Source organism: Macadamia integrifolia, chromosome 2, assembly GCF_013358625.1.
Source record: "Macadamia integrifolia cultivar HAES 741 chromosome 2, SCU_Mint_v3, whole genome shotgun sequence".
NCBI lineage: Eukaryota > Viridiplantae > Streptophyta > Magnoliopsida > Proteales > Proteaceae > Macadamia > Macadamia integrifolia.
Genome location: NC_056558.1, coordinates 29,242,736 through 29,261,051, shown reverse-complemented (window position 1 = coordinate 29,261,051; position 18,316 = coordinate 29,242,736). Strand labels below are relative to the sequence as shown.

Below are 18,316 nucleotides of genomic sequence, written 5' to 3'. Positions count from 1 at the left end.
TTGTAGTTCTTCAGGCAAGCCTTATATTGGCAAGTAGGGTCATCATTTCCCTCTCAAAATAATTGATTGCCGCAAATCAAAAATCATTGACAACATCCGGCGTGAGACCTATCACAAAAGTTCAAATTTGACTGAATTAGGGCATGTGTAACATCGTCCCTAAGATGAACAAGCCCAATGCCTGGCCTAGGGCCTTAAGTCTTCCTAGGTCATGAGGGTAAGGAGAAAGCCATTCTGAGCCAGGCACGTTCCTATGCACATCAATATGCATAAAGCTTTAACATTATACCATATACACAAAATCACATACAAATAATGGGGAACCAGCGAAGGCAGACTCCATGTACGATGTAAAAATGAACTATACGGGAGAACCATTCGAAGCCACTGTGGACACTAAAGCCCAAAAATCCAGAGAAAAAGGAAGGGGAAAGAAATCTATACTACCTACTGGATTAACTAAAATTTTCCCTGAAGCTCATCAAAACATTTCAAATCTACTTGGGGAACATAATACAATCCCAAATCACTGTTTGTACAAAATTGGAGCACTCAACCATTTACCAGAATGCATTTACATTATTGCTGCAGCAACCCCGGGATACAGAGCTTGATGACTTTAGTTGTTGATCATTGGACATTATTCCCCCAAGGAAATCAGGAGATGTGTCGGTTCCGCTTCTTGCCAGTTTTTCCCTTGGATATAGTAAAAAACAATGTGCTTTGGGAAGGACCTGCTTCACAACACCTGCTTAAGAGCTTGGTAAGCAAATATTGGCATTCTTCCCCTGGTCTTGGATTATCTGGCTGCAATGAAAAACCAGCAGAAATAATCGATGGATTTCACTCATTGCAGTTTATCAGTCAAAAGTTGGTGGTGAATCCATGCATAGATGTACCAATTTCCTCTGATACTGTCCATAATATTCACTGACAGCAACCACATCCTCATGTCCTGGGTTCAGGTGAGGCAAGATGAAGGATTGCCTGCCCTCAGCAGAGGGTTTTGATGGCTCATCTGGGTTTTCTGATTTGGAGCTAATCTTAGCATTGATCTGATGGCAAGCAAGAACAAACATGGCAGCCGTGTCTGGTTGCTGTGCATCACGAAGTGCAGCTAATGCTTCTTGCAATGCACCAGCTGCAATGTACAATATCAGAGCCCTACATAAATGTTAGGACAACAGTTGAGTTTCACAAATGATGACACATATATGGCTGAAGTTCAAGGGTGGTAACCCTAGGAGGGTGTTGGTACCTCCAGATGTTATGCTCAGTGCGAAGGACATAATCAGCCCACCTCTGCAAAACCCTGCATGATTAACATCCAAATTGAAATATTCTTCAGTTAATCATGTGCTTTCATGTAACACAGTATTAAATGATCACACACTCACTTTTCAATTGTCACACAGGACTAACTTTTTATCCAATCACCTAGGCATTAATACAAAAATTACATACTGAATAAAGATCCCAAATTGCAACTGATACTTTTTTCTATTTCGACTTGAATACCACATGAATTTGCCAATATTCTCACATTAAATTTATGCTCAAATTATCTCCCAAAATATTCAAGTGACAAAAAGCATATGCATACTTGCTAAGTGCTATCCAGGTTTTCTATTTAAGCCCTATAGTAACAATGTCGAATAGACAACCATTCAAAGCAAGCCATAAAATGCAAGTGCTCACATCCATCATGCAAAGTGCGAATTTACCAAACAGATTTCTCTGGTGAAAAGTTCTTAAACAGTTTTATCCCATCTGCACACGGTATGTTTAGAAGTTCGAAATTTGTGGACATCATTCAGAAATAAAAGAAAATAAAAAATGACTGAAATATTTGTAATCATTATTCCTGTGAAAAACTTTTAAAATAATTCCTTCCGTCCCATGCATTGTTAGTTTGAAACAACTCCTCCCTCATTCATCGCCTGCTTTGTGACAAGTTTCAAAACCACTTCTCCAATTTGTCATTCAGATATGAGTGGCAGTATCAAACACCAAAAACCAAGAGAAAACAAAATTCTGACGGAAATTTAAATTTACATAGTAGCAGAAAATTTGACAGAAATATGATCAAGAGAAAAAGTAAACCTTGAATAATCAGATCCGTGTAAATGTGTTGCAGCTAAAGTTGCTGCATCTGTCCAGCATCCAGCATCTTGTAGCTACAGAGAAATTGATTTATCAGAAACAAAATTGCCCAATGTCTAACCAAGTACAATATCACAATCCAAGTGTTCAAAGCTATAATATTTTGCCAACTATAATCTGACCACCCCTGACACTGTGACATAGACTTGTATGAGCCACAGCTGTAGAACTGGTTTTCACACTTGGACTGCTGATTACATAACTCAAGTCAAAAAATAACTATTACCCAGCCCTAACAGAATCTAGTATGATACCAAATACTTGACCAGCTAAAGCTCCAGGTAGACTTGAAACAGAGTAAACCTAACCCAAAGAAGCCCAAATCTGCTGCAGAAAATCTTAAGAAAAAATGAAAATACAAATTTACAATCAGAATCTTATAAATAAAACATGCAAGTAATATTCTGGTTAATCTGATTAAGCATATGACATCCTAGTTCCCAAGTTGAACCCAGATCTGAATCATGCACTTCTAAATTTGATTAATAAGTACGAAAGAAAAGTTTTCCCTTAACATATAGAACCTAACCTGAGAACAAGCTTCTTGGTATCTTCCAACAGCACACAGAAGATGCGTCCCAGACAATGACTTATCAGTTCTCACCATATTGGCTGCAACAACCTAAACAGAACACAATGTCCAGAAAGAATTCAAATTTATATCAAGCTGTAGAATAATTAAACTTTAATCACCAATTAGATAGTGAACCTAAAGCACCAAGAAGATTTGCAATTCAAAAATAAAGTTTCACCTTAACAGCAAGGTCATGAAGAGATGTTGACACGGCAGAGGAAAGAGCAACTGCACGTAGAGCATTGACATAGAAATAAGCGTCATCTGGTGGGGTAGAAAGTAGCAAAGAAACTGCAGCTTCAAGGTTCCCAACTGAGACAAGCCTGAAGATTATACAATGTAACAGAAAGTCATCAAAGAGACTCTAAAACCACACCATGAAGCCTACTTACCACAGTTTACGAACCTCTACGTTGGCCCAATAGAAAGCATTTACAGACAAGACTCTTAACATAAAACAGATTACCCCTGGAGAGCTGTGCAATGAACCATAGCTGCCCAAACAATAGACCATGTGTTCAGAATGGCTCATTATACTTATTGCTGATAGTCCCTCTAAAAAAAACATATTCATCCACTGGATGGTTGGAATCAATCTCATAGTTGAGATGTTTTGAATCTTCAGATAATATATTCAATCTTACGAAAATTTATATTAGGGGAGGAGGTTGGGCACACCACTAGCTTTCCTGGAGCTAGCGGCTCAACCAATGGGGGGCTGGGATGGGAGGGGCAGGGGGGACTTTTTCAAGGGGGTGATGCAGATAAGTCACTTAAAGGGTTTATTTTATTGGAAATAAGCCTTGGATTGGTTATGTAGGTGTTGGGCCTTTGATCCTTGGGCCTTTGATCCCACGGGTTTTCTTTATAATAGGCCACTTTAATGAGCCTAAAATATGAGTAGAAAGTAGGAAAAGGAGATTTACTTCACTAGTTTAGTTAGAATCCTAAGTCTTGATATGTTTTGGTTGTTTTGTTTGAGTCCAACTCCATGTTAGAGTCTTAAGTGTCTTTTAGGAGTCTTATTATGAGTCAAATTATGTTTTTGGTGGACAAATAGCTTGAGTCCTAAGCTAAGTAGGTTTCCTTATTTGAGTCTATTTTCTTTGGTATTTCAGTTTCCTAGTTCATTTAGGTTTCCCAATTAATTAAGGATTAGGTTAGGCCTTTCCTTTTTAGTATTTGAGTCTGTTTTGAGTCTTCTATGTAAGTTTGTAAGGGGCTACAACAAACACGAATTTATGAATGAAATTGCAACTTTGTGCTCCCAAAATTCTGAGAGAAAATTCTTCAATAGCTGAGATAGCCATCCCACCCACATCTATCCCATCTCCATCCTTCTTTCCTTTTATTCTTTCATCATCTTCTTCATCCAACAAGAAGTATTGTTTTTCAGGTTTTCCTTGAATTTTCTTCAAGTCTTCTAGAAGGTTGGATGTCACACGTTTTTTCGGATTAAGCAATTCAGCCATCCAATGGAACTCAAATTTTGACTTGGCATTCATAAACCCTAATTTGGAGATTGATTCAAAATTGGGCCCTTTCTGATGGCTTGATCTTGAGATATTTACAAATACCAACTCTGCCCTTCCCTTCTTAAGATATGGAAAAAGCTATTGTTTTGTGTTCAAATAGTTATTGTTTTGCTTCCATTCGTTTATTCAAGTTAACTCTCGAAATCAGAGTTTTTTTGTGCTTTATTACCCTAATTTCTGAACTCTAATTTTGGGCTGGAATTATTATTTTTCCCCTAACGGTTATTGTTTTGTTTTTCCTCCATAGTTTCTATCTTATTTCACTCCTTGTCTTCATTATTTGCTTCTGAACTATCTTTCGAGTATATCCTTGTCAACTGGCTACTAATTTGATTCTTTCAAATATAGTACTACATCAGGGGGGTGAGGAGAGAGGCAGACACAGTGTTGGGCACAACGATAGCATTCCAAGCCTTTTCCTTTGTATTAGTTTCATGAAGCCTATGGCATTTTTTTAAAACTTTTACATTATTTCAAATGAATTTCCATAATTTCTAGTACACTAATCCATCCCTCAGAAACTAAAACATAGTCGCGAGAGAGAGGGGAGATAGAAGGGAATGGGGAGGCAATGCTTACTCATGTACACGGTTTTGGATGGCTTCTTGTCCTTCCAATTTTTCATGCCATGGAATACGCTCATTAGCACTTTCCCACAGCTCTTCTTGCTCAAAGGCCATCAATTTAAGTTGACCATAACTCTGTCAAGCGCCAGTCAAACAGCCCATGTTAGAATATAGAAAATGGCATAAATCAGCTAGAAGGAATATAAAATATTGCTTTTGAGGAATGAATAAGAACTTTAGATTTTGACATTCAGTGACATAAACACCTAAAAGTGAATTTGAAAACAATCCAAAATAAATTACAAATGTATAAATGACTCACAATGTTATCCCTCTTCTCACTCCCTGCCATTGATTTTCCTGTAGATGTTATCCTATTTAGCATAGATGCGCCTTCAAGCTCTGGAACTGATGCTGATGCAGATACTGAAACTTTCTGATGATGTTTCTTAGTTAATCTATTCATTGAATGTGAAAGAGCACGAGGTAACTGTAACCAGAAAAGTGCCTCAGATGATTCGCCAAAGACAGCAGCAGCAAAGGCAAATCTGGCAGCTGCACCTTTGTTTACTACAGCAGCATAATGCCTGATGCTTTCATCATCAAGTATGCAGCCTTAAAAGACACAGATAAGAGGAAAGGTAGGCAAAAGATAAAATAGTTGGCATCAAGCTCCTGGGAAATCTTAAGAAGAGAAGATACAGAATGTAGAGAACAAAGGAAAAACCCACCTTCTCTTCTATATGGTTCTAAAACCTTGAGAAGCAATTCCGGCACCACAGAGTCACCTACAGGTGGAAGACCTGTATCAATCATAAAACTCCGAAGGTCTGCAGCAGATGAGGCTGCAAATGGAATTTGATAAGGCACTGCATCTTTAGTTTCGCTGCATTTATCAAACCAAGAGGGCTTTACACCCAACTGCAAGATCATTCGCAGTGCCTGCAAAAAGAAGATAAAAATGGTACGTGAAAAAATCTGATAAGCAATAATAAATGGCCATATTTTTGGGGTTTGATAAGCTCGAACACATTTCTGCAGGTTCTATATTAACACTTTGAAATTAATCAGAATAAAATTCTACTTCTGAGGTTGATTGTCAAGGACTCATATGTGCTTTGTTTTAATGGGTTCTTGGGAAATAAGACCACTTGGACCACCAACCTCCAGGTCAAGACTGTCTATACCACTACAGGGACCATAGGATCTATATGATCAGATCGTTCTGACAGTTCGAACTGGATGGTAAGGACTGCACCTGCTACCAGGATCTGTAATTTATCTGGAAAAGATAAAAGAAAAACATCCAAGCACCAAGACTTGAAGCACAGACATCAGAGACACCAAGTTAATGCTTTAACAACTGCACAAAGAGCCCAATTCATGTATTTTTGTTACAATTAAAATTAATTTAAAAAAAAATCTGAACCCTGAATTAGTTGAACAGCCCAGGGTGGACTGATTTCCAGACCAGTTTAAATGCACTGATCCTTGGCCATATTAGCTACATCATCAGCATATTAAGCTACAAAAGAGCCCTTATCTTGGAACATATACACAGAATCACTGACATAATGAGACAGCAAAGAAGCGTGCAGGAAGTTACCAAGGCATGTGGTGTAAGAAGTAGAATGGGAGAGCATATGGGCATTGGCCTAAATCTCTCTTTAATAGTCCTAGGCTGCGAATTTAAGCCAGATTTTCTGTCACTACTGCACAAAAAATAGGCGTCAAACAAAATTATTTGAGTATCCAAAAAAAATCAAACAGAAAAAGTTTTAACCAAGAAAACCAAGAAATTGTTATGATATTTGAAAGCATTGTTATTACATCATCAATTTGAATTTGGAAAACTTTTATTGATGGCATTTGGCTCTAGGTAGAAAGGGTAGCCATCTAATACCATTCACATGTGACAAACCCAGAACTTGTAATTAGTACCTGCAATAGAAGAGAGAAGAGAGAGATAGAGGGAGAAGAAGAAAAGAGAGACTGCAAGAGAGACTAACAGCCTATGACTTCAGCATCCCCCTCTAACGTAATATATATATATATATATAGAGAGAGAGAGAGAGAGAGAGAGAGAGAGAATATCTATATATATGTTCCAGATTACACGAGAGCAAAGACTACTGGCATATATATATATATATGTGTGTGTGTGTGTGTGTGTGCTAGAAGACTAAGACTTTCCTTATCAGACTAGGAAAGTATATAATAAGTAATATAACTAGATGCAAAGTAATCTAGAGTTTGTCGACTCTTGGGTACGAAGATTTGACATGGGATACATCAAACTGGAATGTCCAGTAACTCATGTATGGTATTTGAAACGTCTTCCTAGTTATATCGCAAATCTTTTAGATAAACCTCTTAAAGAATTTGAAGGCCAAGTATACTGCAATGTGTGGATTTGATTGGCTGATTTGCAGGTATCGAGGCATTGTAAGCGATAGGACTAGTCATCAACACTCAATCTTAGAGTATAGCGATGGAAGTAATTACCTTCTTTGACTTTAGGAATATTCTCTTTTGCCCTGGACCGGTTATTGTATCTCTTTCTACCAAACCTGCTTCCCCCTAACTCCATAGGGCTGTGCTCATAAAGGAGACTACACTATTAGATGTGTAACAGCAGTCCTACTGGGTATGGGTAGGACCGGTGCTTGCTTTAGCTCTAATTGTTTGGGGAGTAGCCCGCTTCATACACTTGCTGGCACATAATTAAGGGAGCCAGTGAAAGGTAGCTGAAACACTAGAAGCAGGGACTACCCGAGCTAATGACAGAGGCACGGGTATTGACTAAAGAATATATATATATATCCACTTGCCTATATATGTCTTTCTTCAGCAAAGAAGGCACCTTTTGAGCGGTTTGGTCGGAAACAAAAAGGCAGAAGAACTGCTGAAAATGATTGCTTGGGAATTCCCAAGCATGGGTCTGACGGTACATTAAAAAACAAGGGAGGAGAGAGTTGTAGCTCAACACTGCTTCTCTTCAAGAACAGAGACCATAGGGGTTTGAAAGAGGGGCCTAGGCAGACACAAAGGAGGCTTATCCCAGCCTTAACAGCAACTGGATGAGAGAGAGAGAGAGAGAGAGAGAGTCATTCCAAACCAGGTCTGGCGGAAATGGCGTGAACCTGTCCAACTCCTTTTGTAATCTTCAAACTCCAATATCTTCACATGAGGCCTCCTCTAGTTGACTACGATCTTCATCCAAGGTCATCTCAAGAAAGAAAAAAAAAGTGAGTTTTTCACATAGTATTCTCTCCTATGGAGCCCCTTTGTAACCTCGGGTTCCAAAGAGAGGAAATGGGAACTAGGAGTAGATAACGCGACTCTCAAACCTAAACATGTGCTCTGATACCAAGTTAGAATATAAGGATGAAGAGAAAGTAAGGGAACAAGAGAGTGGAAGGTTAGAGAAGAAGAGGAAGGAGAAGAAGATGAAGAAGAGAAAATAATCGTGGAATGTTGTGTAGAGAAAATATTCTCTACCACATATATATTACTTCACTAACAATATGAAAGGAATTACATACAACTCCCTAGGGAGTTAAAAGGGAAAAATAGGAAATACAATAAGAGACAAGAATATAACAAACTTGTTCTTAAAGTACCCTTATTATACAAACTCTAACACAAAGGCAATATCCAGGACTGCAATAACTATAGAGATTGTAAAGTTGGCTGACCGGGATCTACCACAGAGAGAATATTTTAAATACTTGGGGTCAATCATTAGCAAAGAAGGGGAAATAGAGGATGATGTGTCCCAAAGAACTAAAGAGGGAAGGATAAAGTGGAGAAGCGCGTTGGAAGTGTTATGTGACAAGTTTATGCTGGTTAAACTCAAGGGAAAAATCGACAAGACAGTAATACGACCGGCTATGAGTTATGAAGCAGAGTGTTGCGCAGTCGAGAAGAGTATTTTGAACAAACTGAGGGTAGCAGAGATGAGGATGTTACTTGGGTTGTGCAGCAAGATCAGGAGGGATAGAGTAAGGAATGATTGTATTAGAAACAAAGTGGGGGTCGCCCCGATTCAGGACAAACTCCGCGAGAGCAAATTGAGGTGGTATGGTCATGTGCAACGGAGACCTATGGATGCCCCAGTCAGGAAAAGCGACCAGATTCATATAGATGATTCCAAAAGAGGTAGAGGCAGACCTAAAATGATATTGACGAAGTGATAAGGAAAGATATGCAATTGGTAGGGGTAGATTCTAGTATGGCCGCAGATAGACCTATGTGGAGGAAAAAGACCCACGTAGCCGACCCCTTGTAGGGGATGTTCCTGGGATGTTGTTCTATTTTTACTGCTAAAACATATCGCTAGTATTGTCCTATACTTCCTTGTTACATTCCGTTTATCTTATATTTCTTTTGCTTTGCTGCACATTTGGATCCACGTAGCCGACCCCATTTAGTTGGGATAAGGTTATGGTTGTTGTAGGGAGAACAAAGTCGGAAACTAATACAGTCAACACTCAACAAAAATTAAGACTAGCACAATCAGGGGATAAGATCAGAGAAAGTTGATTGAGATAATTCAGCCATGTGCAAAAAGGACTACTAAATGCGCCAGCCAGGGATGATAAGTTGTTGGTTGAAGGTGTTGGCTGTTGACAAGGAAAAGTAAAAAATGAGATACGTTGCAGTGACAATAAGAACTTATTGTTCAAAAGAAGCTACGACCTAAACAGGGTGCAACAGCAGAACAGGATTCAGGTAGCAGACCTCAAATTGTTTGGAGAACGCTAGTTGCTTTTAATTTAGCTTCATCATGACACCACAGCCACTAAGTACAGAAGTGACTAATCACAAAAAGTAACATGAGAAAAGAAAGTCTAAAAGCTACTTCGTTTCACACAAAGCTAAAACCTGAGATCATTGAAGCACAATTTTATCTTGTATTCAACAATAAGTCACCATAACAATATAATGACCTATGCTAATCAGATTCTTCCAAGAATATGCCTGTATCAGAAGAAATTATAGTGACATGGTACAGGATCAGAAATACAACCTTGATATGCTTTCTTATATGAGCTGAAAATTGTGATCAAGAATGAAAATGAAAGGACTAAGTAACTACTCATAAATGAATATTTCAATTGTCACATACATATTAACCTCGATAAGGTGAAAACTACTATCTGCTCCAGCAATGCATAGCACCAGCGGTTCATTTTTATCCGTTCGCAAAGGCAACCAGTCAAGTTCCAATACAAGAGTTCCAGGAAATTGTGGTTGTAAAAGGGAATTAGCCAATGGATCATGTGTATCCTACAAAAATATGAACCATGTCAAGATATAATATCAGTTGACTACTTTAATAAAAAGGTAATGAGCAAAAAACAGTTATTTCCGCTTTTTCTTTTCTCCCCCTTGATAGATACAAACAATATTCAGTGAAAATTATATATATATATATATATATGTTTTTTCAACTTTATATCACTTCAGTCTTGACTGCTACCTACTTGATCAATCATATGCCTACTTGAGTCCTTGTTTCTCGTACTCCTGCTGCTATCCTTCAAGGGGATTCCTCCTTTCTCCAAAGACTTTTGGTTGTGCTTGTTATGCTAGAAATCATCACTCACTAGGGAAATTGGAACCTCACAGCATCAGATTTTGTGTATCTTTCTGGGTTATTCACCTACTCAGAAAGGATACAAATGTTGCTATCCTCCTACTGGGCACACTATAGTCACCATGGATGTTGTGTTCAACCCGTTGGCTACTATTCCTCGCCATCTCTTCAGGGGGAGTCCGGTATTGACAGTGAAGAGTCAACTCTGAATTTGCTTTCTCCACCAATGTATCTACCATCTCTGACAGAGAGTGAGGGGGATAGAGACTAATGTTCTAGCTCAGGGGGAGATTGAGACCACTGTTCCTGCATAGGGGGAGATGACTCCTGTTTGGCTTACTATTGATGAATCTCAAAACAGATTAATGATTCTACTCTTCAGGTCTATCATAGGGGCCACACCAGAAATAAGCAACTTCAAACCATCACCACCACTATAGCACCTTTACACATCCCCTCGCCAGCCCTAGATCTAGAGTCAACTGAGCCTATTGCGTTAGGTGTTCTTCTGACAAACCTATTGCTCTTAGAAAAGACACTAGGACTTGCACTCAACAACCTATATCCCATGTTGTTTCATATGATTCCCTTCTCCCTCCTATCGTGCTTTGGTGTCTTATCTTTCTTCTCTTCGTGTTCCCCAGAATTGGTAGGATGCCCTTACTGATGGAAAATGGAAGGCCACAATGGTGAAAGAAATGGATACCCTAAAAAAGAATGCTACATGGAAACTTGTGACTCTTCCTCCTGGGAAAAAACCAGTAGGTTGTAAAGGAGTGTTTGTGGTGAAGCAGAAGATAGATGGCTCTGTAGACAGGTACAAGGCAAGACTTGTGGCTAAAGGGTTCACTAAGACATATGGAATTGACTACCAGGAGACATTTGCACCGGTTGCCAAATTGGCCTCTGTGCAAGTGTTGCTCTCATGTGCTATGAACCTAGGATGGGATCTCTAACAACTTGATGTCAAGAATGCTTTCCTCTATGGAGAGCTCGATGAGAAAGTGTATATGGATATTCCACCAGGTTTCTCCAACAAAGTAACTCAAGGTAAGGTCAGTAGGTTGAAGCGTGCTCTCTATGGTTCAAAGCAATCACCTAAAGCGTGGTTTGGGAGATTTCACAAGGCAATGACATCTGTGGAGTATAAGCAGAGTAATGCTAACCAGTAACCACACATTGCTCATAAAGAGGTCTGGTGATAAAATTACTATTCTCATCGTCTATGTGGATGGCATCGTGGTGACGGGGAATAACAGTGCTAAGATTGGTCGCCCCACGAACTTTCTTAATCGAGAGTCTAAAATAAAGGATCTTGGAAAACTAAGGTACTTTCTTGCGATTGAAGTTGCTCACTCTTCAGAAGGCGTCTTTTTATCCCAGAAGAAGTATATTCTTGATCTACTATCAAAGATTGGTTTGTTGGGCTGTCGTCCTTCTGATACACATATGGAAGCTAGTACACGACTCAAGGGAAAGGAGGTGGGCCAGAACATTGGTTTCCATGCATGCTTATAGGGTTCCCATGGTCAAATGAATAGCCATTTTAGAGAAACAAAATTCAATTTGCATGCATGTTTTCTAGAGTAATTTGATTAAAATAAAATCACCAAACCATATTTGCATTATTCTATAAAAAAATTCCACCAAGGAAACCCAAGAAGATAGAAATTTCCAAGAAAAGCAAGTCAATACATATACAACTGCTAAAACCAACCTCTACCTTGGAATTACATAAAAGCCAATATAAAAGCAGTCACAGAACCTTTCATGCACAAATAACCTGGTATGCACATAACGTGTTACGCACTCACAAGATCAAATATAGCGAATGTGTTGTCATAAAATAGCACAGCAATGCGTCCTCTGCTATAGTCTCCAGGTACTACAGGAGAGAATTTGATTCTTCGGATACCTTCTCTATGCGTGTTGAATGAAGATGAGAGCCCAGTAGTTACATCCCACCATCGTATGTTCCCTGACCTGTCCCCCATAACCTGAGAAATAGTGCAATTATTACCTTCAAAACAATCTTTGTAAGATGAAGTTTCCAAGAAAAAATGAAAATTCCCAAAATATGTGATACATACTACATGAGGAAGGCGGTAGGCCATTGCGGTAACTAATCCATCTGATGAAACAAATGAGGAAGAAGGCCACTTTGGTCTGGAAACAAACCAATCTCACATGAGATGATAAACCAAATAAAAAAATAATGCAAGAAGAATGTTGGAACAATGACTCAAGCAAGAAATAAAATAGATGAAAAGATCCGGATCAATGTTTCAAACAGATAATAATACTAGGTAGCAGTAAAATCTATAAAACAATAGAGAATTCAGTTGGAGATAATGTGCCCAAGAAGTAAGAGAACTAAAAACAGAAAAAACTGAAAGTACAATACACTGTAAGGTTGACAAAAAGTCCTGCCTCAAATAATTCGCGTTTAAGAAAGAAAAACTGAAAGGAGATTGGTGGACCTAAAGATTTACGAGAATGAAATCTTCAATCTGATGAGCATCTCTTAGTTGTCAGATCAACTCCACAACGACACCAAGAAGACACAGACCCTTCCTACAACCTTAATTGAATAGCTATCATTGATAACCTTGCTTAGTAGTACCCACTACCTAAGGGCCTAGACTAATAGTAGGACCTCACCTCTAATAATCATAACCACCCATGGCACCTCAAAATATATAACATATGGAGGATATACTGCCTCTATTCTTCGAATAAAATAGACACTACCACGTTACCCACCCATGGGCATTCCCCCATACATGAACACAGAATCACATAGGAAGGAAGACAGAAGATAGAAAATTTACAAGAATTTAATAAAATGTAGAACCAGAAAATAAGAGAATGCTGAAGAGCATTCTGAAGAGAAAATCATACACCGTGAAGCTTTGTATGAACCAAACTTCAGCCATAACCCCAGAATAGTTTAGTAATTTAGCATCTCTAGATAAGCGTTATTTCTATGAAATGAAAATGTTCCACCTGAGGCAAAGAGAAACAAATAACCAGTCCACACAAAGCTTGAAGGTGTGGGTGAGAGAGAGAGAGAGAGAGAGAGAGAGAGAGAGAACAAATTCTATTCTATTACTTAACATACACCACGAAAGGGACACTTCCTTTATCGGGATGAAAAAATACTAAACAGAGTACTACAGGGTCTGACAATAATACCCCTACCGTACATATCTCAACACTCCCCCTCAAGCTAGAGTATATAAATCACCCATGCCCAACTAGGAATAGCCCTTTAGGAAAGCAGGACTAAACATGTCACACTTTCACTAAGGTGCTGATACGTGACTAGGACATATACCAATGTCCCAACCGACAATCCAGGATCTCAATGCAGTACCTTTAACTCTTGTAGTCAATACAAGAACATCTAAATAGAATCAACGGAAAACATATATATTCATATTTGTAGATTGTAAACTGGTGATTCTATATGATGAAACAAATATATACATGAAGTTGTTCTATACACATAAATACATAATCCACTTTACATACATATCGTTGCCAAAAGGCTTCATAACGAAATACACAAAATATCTGAATAGAGATCGTAATCCTCATATTCTTTTTCAAGGTGCACCATATGCACAATCATCATAGACACAATCTAGATCATGCTCCTCAAACTCTAGCACCCACCAGTCATTAGCCACTGAAGTAGGTGTCTCACCACTCGCTACCATTAGACTACTTCTGTCACCATCTAAAGGAAACACAAACATGGGGTGAGCTTCACTAAGCCTAGTGAGGGGTGGGGAGCATGTAAGCATACACAATCAAGAATGATGCAATGCATGAATCAATCATAACCAATATGATGTGGTGCATGAGTTCATTTTAATTAGATAACTGAATCAATAAAACTAAGTTTGAAATGGTATAAGTGCTCCTGTAACACATTAGGTAGTATCCATGGTCCTGGAATGCACCATCGGTCACCCAACGATACAAACCCTAGCTGCGATTAGAATTCTGCCGGTCCCAGAAACCTTTGATAAACCCTGTCCTAGCCTCACGGTCCTGGAAATCACACATCGCACACCCAGGCTTTGTCCGCCTTCGGTAGCAATCACATCGTATACAAACTGAAGTGAGCACTGTATGGGTTGAAGTAATCTCCTAGAGCATGGTTTGGTCACTTTCACAAGGCCATGATTTCAGTGGGATTCCAAACTGAGTAATGCTGATCACACTTATTATTACAAGGGTTGGTGACAGGTTACTATCCTTATTGTATATGTGGATGGCATTGTTGTCACTGCAGTTATCTGGCTAAAATATCTAAACTGAAGACTTACTGGGTAAGGAGTTCGAGATCAAAGACCTAGACAAGTTGAGGTACTTCCTTGGTATTGAGGTGGCATGGTCTAATAGAGGTGTAGTTCTATCCAAACGAAAGTACAACCTAGATCGTCTCCCTGAGATTGGAATGCTAGGATGGAAGCCATTTGATACTCCCCTTGAGGCAAATATCAATCTGAGAAGCAAGGAAGGTGAACCTGTTGATAAGGGTCGATATCAGAGACTAGTTGGATGACTTATCTATATGTCCTATACTCGACCAGACGTTGTTTATGTTGTTAGTTTGGTGATTTAGTGCATGCAGGATCCCTACTCTCATATGAAGGTTTTGTTTCATATTCTTCATTACTTGAAATCAGCTCCAGGGAAGGGCATCTTGTTCTCACCATCTGATCATATGCATGTAGAGGCATATACTGATGCCGACTGGGCCAATTCCCCAGATTACCGACGGTCCACGTCAGGCTATTGTCCCTTTGGTAGTGGGAATCTTGTTCCTTGGTGTCGTAAGAAGTAGGCAGTGGTGGCCTGAACTAGTGCAGAGGCCAAATTTTAAGCCATGGCACATGGTATTTGTGAGTTACTTTGGCTTCAGGGACTTCTTCAAGATTTGGGTATGCATGTTCGATTGCCCAATGATGTTGTACTGTGATAACAAGTCAGCCTTCCACATAATCCAGTTCAGCGTGATCGCACAAAGCATGGGGAGATTGACAGACATTTTATTAAGGAGAAGCTGAGCAGCTGAGCAAGGTCTTATATGTATTCCATTTCTAAGGACTGGAGATTAGTTAGCAAATGTTCTTACAAAGGGTCTCAGTGGTAAAGTTTTTCATCCTATTTTGCGCAAGTTGGTCATGTGAAATATCCATATGCATGTAGTGATATGGGTATAAGGGTAGAATTGTCCATAGGGGCATACTTGTCTTTGTACTCATAACCCTACTATTATAAATAAAGGAGGGCTGGTGTCAATTGACACAAGTCATTCATTCCCCCAAATCAACAATCCTATGGCCATAGGGAGAAACCTGATTGCACAAAATCAGGGGCACTGATCAGCCCCAAACTGAGATCGAGTGGCCAAACTAGTAGGGTGAACAAAGCCCTAAAATACGAGAGAGATCTGCTGGCTCAATGCAAAGTAAGAGCAGATCACTATACTGTCAGGAAAGAACAATCCAGAACAAGGTGCCGCCAACCTTTGTACGTATAAATCTTGATTCCTGTAGATGGATAACTCCATGGAAGGCAAGATGAAGGTATTACATGCAAGGAGACCCTAGTTTATCTTCATATAATCAAAAACTTCGGTCTTAGATAGAATGTATGGCAGCACAGGTTACTGCAACCACAAAAACAGTCCTTTAAGAGACTATCAAAACAAAATTGAAGGTGAAGAACTGATTAGAGTGGGACTAATAACATGAAGCAAAGGAGAAATAAATAACCAGACATAATGCTTGAAGAAGAGAGGGAGAGAAGAAGGGAGAGAACCGATGGAAGGAGAGAGAAAAGCTGAACCATGATAGATTCAGAACACAGCTATCGTGGTCCACGCCCACAATAATTATAATATTAGCTAATAAATTCTTAGTATGAAACCTACTAAGAGTCAAAGACCATATGTCTGATTACAGGAAGGAAAATAACTAAAGACAAAACAAACTCTATGACTAAACATACACCATGACAGGGACACTCCCCCTATAGTGATCAAAAACAACTCAACAGAGTACTGCAGGTTCTGACAATAGTGAACATATCTCAACACTACTAAGACAAAGGAAATTAACAAAGACAATAATATCTTGGGGGACAAAGATCAGAAAATTTCAAAGAGGCAACTACCATTTTTTTAAACTAAAAATAAGGATATAATAGCCTTTTTTATGGTTAAATCAGGACATAATATTGAGTCATTGACAACTAACACACAATTAAACAAAACTAATCACTGAATGTTCATGGCGAAACCAATATACCTGAAGTCCCTGATCCTTCGCCCAGAAACCTCAAAAACTCCAAGAGCACCATTGACAAGTGCAAATGAAAAACTTTCTGATGTGTCCTCGGCAGATCCTTCTGAGCTTGCTGTCCCTGCAAAATTAGATTAACTGCTATGTTACGACATATTTGAACAACTACTCAAAATACAAACTTCAAAATGCCTGAATAAAACCTAAGAATATCAGGTGAAAAAGTATTACTATTATCTGCGGTAGATGCATGTGTAGGGGAAGCCGAGACAGAGGCCCCAATGGTACGCTCTTTGGCGGGAAATGATGATTGCTTAGAAGGTCCATTTTGAACGGGTCGTGGTGCCGTTGGAAGTGTCCACTCCAACACTGTGAATGGAAGAGCTAATGATCTAAGCTACATGAGGAAATAAAAGGAAAATAAATATAAGGAAATGACATCATTTATAGAATACTAGGTATTTTTACCAAGAATGTGAAGCATGAGTGAATGACAATTTCACACTAAATGAGCAAGATAGGATACGCATAACCAAACATTTTCTACTTCTAGTTGTGTCCAACAGATACAACAAACAAGATGCTTAATGGAAGAAAACAACAAATCAAGAAGGAAAAAATAATTTCCATATTAAACGTTGCAGACAGGTGATATAGTAGATTCTAAACGGAAAATTTAGGTATTATTTGAAGTCATATGGGTAACACTTCTAAGTCTCAGTAAACAGGACTTAATAGTATAAAACAGGTGCTTAATAGTATAAAACAAACCCCAAAATATTAGAACAGAATACTGGACAGATCTCAGATTACCTCAGTTCTTGAAATTAGGTCAAACAGGGAGATTTTTGATATCTTCAAATCCAGGTCACACGAAGGACCAATCTCCTGGTCAAGTGGGAAATCTAGGGAGGTCAACAGATCTCCAAAAGAAGGGCCTCAGATGTGCAAAGGCAGTGATATCTGGGGGGTTCAACTTGCTGCCAGAAACCTCCAGTTTGGCAGTACCACGGGCCTTGTTGTGTCTCAGATCAGCAGCAGAAACAGCAACCAACTGAAGGCTTCCATGAGGCTTCAACAGAGTTCAGATGGTCTCAGATATGGCCAGAAAATATAAAACTAAATATGGGAGAAGCGGGCAGTACCATAGGCCTTGTTGTGTCTCAGATCAGTAGCAGAAACAGAAACCAATTGAAGGCTTCAATGAGGGCTTCAACAGAGTTCGGATGGTCTCAGATATGGCCAGAAAATATAAAACTAAGGATGGGAGAAGAAGTGGGATCAATGGAGTGATTGGAGACGGGGATAGAGCTGGAAATCAAAAAGATTGGGGTTAGACTTTAGAGATGAGGCCATGAGGGAGAAGTAAAGAAGAGAGGAAGGAAGAAGGAGAGAAGTTGAGAGGAGAAAGAGAGTGAAGAGTGAAGAGTGCAAATTGTGGGAAAGCATTTTGCTCTTCCCACCTATATTAGGTTCAAACTAATAACTTCGGAAATTATATGGTCCTCCCAGGGAGGTAAAGAGACAACTTAATATAAAGACAGTTCGGCCCTCCT

General features: G+C 39.1%; 1 protein-coding gene across 1 annotated transcript in view; it reads right to left on the bottom strand.

Annotated features, from left to right (window-relative positions):
* Positions 1 to 310: 310 nt before the first annotated feature.
* The window catches only part of LOC122061898 (WD repeat-containing protein 11-like), a gene marked incomplete at its 5' end in the record, with an annotated part of 36,255 nt that continues 18,249 nt past the window's right edge, over positions 311 to 18,316 (bottom strand). The window contains 14 exons of the mRNA XM_042625435.1: positions 311 to 1,164; positions 1,259 to 1,312; positions 2,104 to 2,177; positions 2,693 to 2,785; positions 2,916 to 3,060; positions 4,852 to 4,973; positions 5,161 to 5,453; positions 5,570 to 5,780; positions 6,445 to 6,550; positions 9,970 to 10,130; positions 12,255 to 12,437; positions 12,531 to 12,606; positions 16,767 to 16,881; positions 16,992 to 17,157. Of these exons, the coding sequence (XP_042481369.1) occupies positions 861 to 1,164; positions 1,259 to 1,312; positions 2,104 to 2,177; positions 2,693 to 2,785; positions 2,916 to 3,060; positions 4,852 to 4,973; positions 5,161 to 5,453; positions 5,570 to 5,780; positions 6,445 to 6,550; positions 9,970 to 10,130; positions 12,255 to 12,437; positions 12,531 to 12,606; positions 16,767 to 16,881; positions 16,992 to 17,157 (2,103 nt within the window). The remainder of the gene's footprint in view (positions 1,165 to 1,258; positions 1,313 to 2,103; positions 2,178 to 2,692; positions 2,786 to 2,915; positions 3,061 to 4,851; positions 4,974 to 5,160; positions 5,454 to 5,569; positions 5,781 to 6,444; positions 6,551 to 9,969; positions 10,131 to 12,254; positions 12,438 to 12,530; positions 12,607 to 16,766; positions 16,882 to 16,991; positions 17,158 to 18,316) is intronic.